The sequence below is a fragment of the Drosophila subobscura genome, chromosome O, assembly GCF_008121235.1.
Source record: "Drosophila subobscura isolate 14011-0131.10 chromosome O, UCBerk_Dsub_1.0, whole genome shotgun sequence".
NCBI classification, from domain to species: Eukaryota; Metazoa; Arthropoda; class Insecta; order Diptera; family Drosophilidae; genus Drosophila; species Drosophila subobscura.
The window spans coordinates 8,869,236-8,877,193 of NC_048533.1; the positions used below are offsets into that span (position 1 = coordinate 8,869,236).

Consider the following 7,958-nt stretch of genomic DNA (forward strand, 5'->3'; position numbering starts at 1 on the left):
TAAACAAGAACAGAGAATGCGAAAGCATTAAACAATACAAAAATAAAAAAACCACAACAAAACCAACCATATAAACATATAAAAATATACACTAAAACAAACAAACAAACAAAATGAAACAAGTTTTGATTAATTAATGTAATGATTGTATTTTATTATTATTTTTATTATTTACCAATTTTGCGTTTATTATATAAATTATTATAATTATTAATTATATTATTATTAATTAATGCTATTACAAATAAAAAAAAAAGCAAAATTCAAACGTAAAACCGAAATAGAAACAGAAACCTGTCCAAGAATCATTCACACAAGCAGCCAGGCAGCTCCCTCCCCATCCTCAAGCATCGATGGAACTAGAAGGGAAACCCCAACCCTAAACCTAACCCACACACCCTCATTACTCCTAACCGAAGGAACCTTAAAACATATATATACACAGACACACACATACATACAACAAAAAGGAAAACCACTTAAAATATTTATATAAAAAAATATATATATTTAAACGAAGAAGGAGAAACTAGTGCAGAATCATTAAATGAGAAAAAAGAGAAAGAAAGGAAGGAATGAAGAAAGGAACAGAAAAGTAATTGATAAAAAAAAACAACATATTTATACGCAACCAACAACAAATTGTAAATTATAATGAAAGAAACGAAAGCGAAAATAAAATTCATTTTTGAAAAACTATTCAAAACTAATGCATATGTACGCGGATATATAGGAAACCGAAACCAACTTATATACATAATACGTATATATCAAATATATAGTATAATTGTATGCCTCTCTCTCGCTCTGACACACGCAGCAGTTTCACTACTCCCGAGAACCCAAGATCCCATTCGATTAGATCCAATCCTCATCCTCCCCATTAGCGTAGGCAGCTCTGGTTTAGCTCTGTTTTTGGATGCACTTTTCGAATGCTTATCTATGTACATATATACATACATATACACACGCGAGCAGATCTTTTGATATATATACACAAATCTATGTAGCGCATCTATTGGATAAATCAAAATGTAGGAGTCCCAGTCCCTCGGAAAATTCCTCTTGGTAGCTGAATTCGTTTTGTGCATTTATTTTTGCGAATTATTTCTTAGGTCAATGTTTCATTTAGCGGATAATAAGTGGGCACCGAGTTTCCACAGAGAGATCAATCACTCCTCTATAGTTAAAAAAACAAAACAGACTGCAATGATCCACTTATTTTTATATTACGTGATACGAGTACTAAACTAACTGAGAAAGTTGCCTGCACTACACCCAAGCTCCCAAAGAAATGAAAAGAAATTTTACCCCACAACCCTCACACATCTCCGACTCTAAACGAATTTGTTTCTCCTCTACACTTCTCCATGAAACATGAAAAAGTACAGCTAAAATCAATAAATCATACAAGTGTGGAATAAAAACAAAATATATATATATATATTTTAAACAAATTTTTTATACTTATTACAAATATACATACACCATAAAATAAAAATAGTGTTAACTTTACAACAAAGCAAACTTAGTGTTTTTTGCAATCTTTCTAGCAATGAAAAACGAAAACCAAAAAAAAAAAAGAACTAACAGAAAATCAAATTTCAAATTTTACATGAATAAAACATTGCAAATAGTATATAAAATTAATCCAAATTTCTTGTATAGGTAAATGAAAATCATTTGTATTATATATGAAATATTAAAGATAAACAAATTATGCTAAAGTGAATATTTCTAAAAAATAAAATATGAAAAAGAAAGCAGTCAAGCAGAACAAGAAAATTCGCACTAGTTTATACATATAAATATATATATACATAACTAAAGTAAATCATAACAGATTATACATAAATAATGTACTTTAAATGTTGATAAAAGAAAGGAAAGAAAACATAAAACATTCATTGATTTACATATATTCAAGAAAAAAAGAAATTAACATATATTTGCGACCACACTTACACCAAGCCGTGAAGGCCAGAACGAAGCAGTGCTGGCGGAGCGAAGAGAACAACACACACAAAGAAACAAAAAAGCGTTTAACGGTTGGCTAGCAAGCATTGCACGCAAGCCTTTGATAATTGCAGGTAAAGCAGTTAACATTGTTAACTGCGGCAAAGCAGTTTTAAAACAAGAGTATTGAAGAGAAAATACATAATGCAAACGGAAATTAACAAAATGTAAAGCAAATTTTCCAAACCGAATTGTTATCTCAGCATCAACATTTCGTAAGAAAGCGAAAGAACAAAAGAAAATATTGTATAAAAAATGATTTATTACTAATTTATAAGTATGACAACAACAGCAAAAACAACAAGAAAATAACATAAAAAATGTAAGCAAATAACATGGAGAAACAAACAACAAAAAAGACCGTAAAAAATTAAACAAAAAACAAGCGAAAAAATGAGAACAAAATAAATGAGAAATTATTGAAAAATGCGTGTCTTTTGACTGATTTTTTTGTATAAAGATACTTAAGCTAATTAATGGAAATACAACTGTATTGTATAAGATTGAACTTATGATTAATTAGCTGGGCCATTCGCCGTAGAAAACAAAAGAATTAGACCAATCACGTTGATCGTTGATTATCCTAATTTATGGATCATGCGATCTCTAACAAACAGCTCACGGTTTGTCCACGCTTTAATCTGATCCGTGAACTTGTCCACTTTGTTTTAGTGAGGTAGGAAAGATGCTCTTATTTGTTTGTTCTACATACATATGTAGGTATGGGTATGAGGGTTTGGGACTCCCAATGATTATATCCTAATGCAGGCACAAAACATCAAAGGAACGACCCAAACTCCTAATATGACAGATATCTGGACATCAGCTTTTGTTTCCATTCCATTTTAGCTGTACACCAAATTGCGATGTAGATAAGGTTTCACAAGTCAATAAAACCGTTGCGCAGTTAAGTAACTTAAATATTTTTTTTGTTTTTTTACAAATTTCTACCTGACAAATAATTACAAATACAGTTACTTCCCACAACTAGTTGACACATTAATTACAAACAGCCACACGACTACCTTCAGTTGAACATACATAATTACCGTTAGACTTACACGAGCGAGCCGACATAGCCGGGACAGCAACCGCAGAGCTTTAATTTCCGCCGCAAAGCTGTAAACTGTAAGCAGCAGTTGTTGTTATTGCTTGCCGTTGGCTTGAAGTAAAAGTCGCGTTCAGCTCAATTGATCCTAAATCTTGGCTAAGGTCAGGCGCCTTTTAATGCTATTGCTAGACAAAGTGAACGGATGCAATTACTCAATCGGGCGCGGGCGCGGGCGCGAACTCAAGCTCCATCTGGCCTTTGTGCATTGTGCCAATCGGCAATGAGTCACTGTGTGTGTGTGAGTGTGTGTGTGTATGCTGTGTATGTGTGTTTTATGCTGAGCCCAAGACAATTATTATCATTACGGAGAAACAACGGCAACATTCAACAGGTGAACGTTCGAGATGGAGCGGGTAGAGATCGGCAAAAAGAGCGCCAGCAGTGAGCAGTGAGAGCTTTAAGAGTGTTTTATTAACTGTTTAACCTGCTGCTCACGTCTGCTGGAGCTACAGAGAGAGGGAGAGAGAGAGAGAGGCGGCGCGCAAGAAAGCTTCAAATGAACTACCAAAACTTGACTCCCTCCCCATCCAACGACAGTCCAACAAAACAGTCGGCGAGACTGCTTGAAGCGTTAAACAACACACCTCTGCGACTCAAAGAAAAGCAGTTCAACCAGCCAATAAGCCCCCTTTCAAAGTAGTTTATTCAAATGCTGTAAAGGAAAAGTTTCCCACTAGCACGAAAAGTGAAAGAAAAGTCAAGTCAGTACAGGTCGAAGCGGCATGCAACTGCAACTGCAACTGCAACTGAAGAAGTTTCAATTAGAGTCGAAGTGTAAACAACTAAATGGTAAACCACAACCCAACCCAACATTGACATTCCGAGCACAGAACCGCTACCACCGCTGCTGCTGGGCGAATTTAAGCCAAGAGAACTGAACGTCTAGAAGAGGCCAGACCGGAGGAGAGCAGAGAGACGAGCGCAGAGCGAAGAGTTGTGGGTTCCGGACAGCTGAAAAGTCAAACAATACGAAATCAATACAAAAGAAGCCGCGAAAATGAATCAAACGCAAGTGAATAATTTTCTGAAATGCTTCCTGCAAATTGATGGAAGCAACAGCCACTGGACGGCTCGTCACGACGAGGATGATCACGAGCACGAGCACGATGATGAGCACGAGCACGAGCACGACCACGACCACGACGATGACACGAGCGGAGTGCTGATAGCCAAGGTAACCGCAATGGTGGTGCTCTGCTTTGCCAGCACCATCTGCGGATCCATACCCTTCCTGCTCAATCGATGCTACCACTGGACGGAGAACCAGACAAATGCCCGATCGGCGACAGTGGTCAAGTGCCTCCTTTACTTTGGCGGAGGAGTGCTGCTGGCCACCACCTTCCTGCATTTGTTGCCAGAAGTCCAGGAGGTTGTGGAGCAACTTCAGGAGTGCGGCGTCATTGGAGAGCTCACCTTCCCGCTGGCAGAGCTTCTCATGTGCTGCGGCTTCTTTCTGATGTACTTCATCGAGGAGGCCATGCACACGTATGTGGACAGGCACCAGCAGGATCCGGCGGGAGCGGCCTTCGAGCGTGGCCACAGCATCCGCAACAGCCATCTGCTCAAGGCGAACGAGCCCAGTGCACCAACAGAAAATGGAGGTAGCAATGCGCCATCCGAGATGGGAACCCTCTCAGTGCAGAATCTCCTGCAAAACGATCTCGAGCAACAGAAGTTTGGGGCCAAGCAGCAGCAGGCTCTGCCCCATGACAGCCACATGCACCATCATAGCCACAGCCACAGCCATGGCCACGGACACGGACACAGCCATTTACCCGTCGTGATGGACGATGCCTCCTCGGCGGACATGCTGACCTCCTCCCTGCGCGGACTCTTCATTGTCTCGGCACTGTCCCTCCACGAACTGTTCGAGGGCATGGCCATTGGCCTGGAGAGCTCCGCCAGCTCCGTGTGGTTCATGTTCGGTGCCGTGTCCGCCCACAAGCTTGTGCTGGCCTTCTGTGTGGGCGTGGAGCTGATTGTGGCCCGCACCCGCCTCACGTTGGCCATCCTGTACGTGCTGACATTCGCCGTTGTGAGTCCCCTGGGCATCGGCATCGGTATCTTGATCAGCAATGGCCAGGAGACGGGTCCCAATCTGGTGTCGGCCATTCTGCAGGGCTTTGCCTGCGGCACACTCATCTATGTGGTGTTCTTCGAGATTCTGTCCAAGAACCGATCCGGACTGCGTGCCTACCTGGCGCTCTTTGTGGGCTTCCTCGTCATGTTCGGCCTCCAGCAGCTCAGTGAGTATCTCCCATATAATCCCCATCCCACGATCGAGTGGTAATTAGTAGTCCCGCCCGTCAGATGAGATGTCAAGTGTTATTCTTCAACCGGAATCGATTTGGGCGCTTAGGGAACAGGTTCTAGACAACTCTGCCATACGATTTATCGGCCGCTGCGTGGTTGGCCTTGTAACAGACCTTGCTGCGGTTTATTTTGCATATCGAACACACGTCTCTCTGTTTGTCTGGCAAGCAGGGGGATCAAAAAATTCCCGCACAGCTGTGAAGTCATCATCTCTCATCCAATCGAAACGAGGGGGTTGCCCATGGAAAAAAGTACCCGAGGAGAGATCAAAACCACACCAACAACGACAACCCTTCACCCAACCCAACAGATGAGCCACAGATATATTTACACGTACAATTTTATGGCAGCAGGTTGTGAGATTAGTTCGAACTGGAATATGTGCACAAGTTCATTATAAGTTGGATACGTAAATATTGTTACAGTAGATAAGGGCGGGGGCCATCGAAGCGCCCATAAATCATATTGCGAAGGGTAATTGTTTATGGCATAGGCCTGCAGTTTGCTTTGGCTTTGTACTCGTCGTCATTTAGCTACTACTTCCGAAACTGATCGCTAATCGGTTTTCTATCAGGGCAGAAATTGGGTTCCTCAGATAACAGTCGACACACTTTTCAGCTTTTCTTCAAGTTTGAGATTGGTCAGTTAATGATAATACCTTCCCTTCCTTTTTCCAGGTGCCAGTGGGGGACACGGACACAGCCATAGCCACAGCAGCTGCTCGGGCAGCACGGATGATCACCATGAGACTGAGACCAGGTCGGGTTCGGGCGGTCACTCACACGATCATGATCACGCCCACCTGCCACCACATCACAATCATGCCGAGGAGCTGGCCGCTGTCCACAATTACGAGCAGCAGCTGCAGGTCCTGCGGCAGGTGACCCAAAAACTGCTTGAAGCCAAGAAGGACACTTAGGACATAAGCTGCCTAGCAGCATGTTTGATATATTTATAATTTTTATATATTTATCTAGAAAATAAAGAGCATGTACATTTTTTTTAAATATTTACGAATATATCTTTGAGATTTCAAACTAAAAAGGAGATGGTAGAACCACCCAAAGGATGATCTTTTGAAGGAAAACTTTCGATGGAATTCAATTTCAATCGAAAAACTTGATTTGTTTGCCTGGATTTTCTTGAACAAACATCAAAGTTTGTCACACAAAGACGACGTGTCTTTCGACCTATCAAATCATTCCAATTCAATCCACACATTTCGAATTATTAGTCCCAATTTGACAACAATTAGCACAATGGTGTAAACTTTATGACGTTTTTGGCTGGTGACTTTTTCTAAATTACGAGTAAACACATGAAAGTTTTTCCTGCCTTAGGAGGATCCATTAGTGTCGTAGTAATTTATTGAAAATGAAATAGTTGAACGAATTTATAGGTGCCTAAAAAATAGCAATAAATCAATCAATACTTAAAGTGTTATTCCTCTGCGGAAACGACTGAAATTTGGTTGAAAATGCTGCAAATTTCAGGTTGGTATCTTCAAAGCCAACGTAGATCTGAACTGTTGGACATGATAATATTTTATCTGTGAGAAATTGTACACAATCCAGTCCGTAATGATTTCTCCTGAGCTTGGGAATCTGTTTTAAATTCTAATTCTAATACCCCCATAAAATGTGTTATAAACTTGGTGGCTATTTTTGCTCTGCGAGTTTGAGCAGAATGCCAGGAACATAACAAAGTACGTGCTCAGCCAAGGCACAAAGTTCCCCCTCATCAAGATTGAACCGAGCGAAGCCAGGCCCCGTTCTGAGCAAAACAGAATTCTAAGCATTGTGAAATTTCAGCACGATATCTCTCGATTGAAGTGTGCAAATCGTAAAGTGGCTTGGGCGGGGCGGGGCGGGGCGGGGCTATTGAACGAGGCCTTGTTGTCAGGTCTCTGGTCTGCATGTGATCATGTGATCGGTTGGCAGTTTGTCGCAGAGGCCACCATAAATCCGAGTACAATTTCAAGCTGATAACTTTGTTGCTTGCGTAAAATTTTAACACGATATCTCCACACAAAAAATGGTAGACGGGTTTCGACTTCGCTCTGTTGTTCTCTCTCTCGCTGCGGAGAGATAAGTGTGCACACTCGCATGTTCTCTGTCCATGCCCCAAAACTGGCTGTCAGCACTCAGCCCTCAGCCTCAGTGGCAGCACCTGGCCCGCCCCATTCCCCTGGCGCTGCCCCGATTGCAGCGGAAATTAGCGCGTCAAGTGTCAAGTGTGAATTGTCAGGCAGGCGGTAACAATATTTGACAGCGATTGAAAACATCTCCGCAACTTAATTAGCGATACGGCCCGATCTTATTTACATCTGATGATGCTCGCTCCGGTCCCCGTTCCCGTCCCCCCCATGCGCAGCTGTTTCTAACGGCATTGGGGCTGAACATCTTACCCTTATCAGAACAGAGGGTCTTTCCCAATTTCTCTCTCTCTCTCTCGCTCTTGCCAGCTGTTGTTATCATTAACATGATGGCTATCTTTCGGAATTGCACACACCTTAGAA

At 41.6% G+C, this 7,958-nt stretch overlaps 1 protein-coding gene across 1 annotated transcript; it reads left to right on the plus strand.

The window, feature by feature from the left end:
• The first annotated feature begins 3,045 nt into the window (after positions 1-3,045).
• On the plus strand, positions 3,046-6,432 carry LOC117896096 (zinc transporter ZIP1). The gene is made up of 2 exons (XM_034804147.1): positions 3,046-5,373; positions 6,118-6,432. Exons 1-2 carry the CDS (start codon positions 4,125-4,127, stop codon positions 6,357-6,359), a joined length of 1,491 nt encoding a protein of 496 aa, XP_034660038.1. The 5' UTR covers positions 3,046-4,124; the 3' UTR covers positions 6,360-6,432.
• The last annotated feature ends 1,526 nt before the right edge of the window (positions 6,433-7,958 follow it).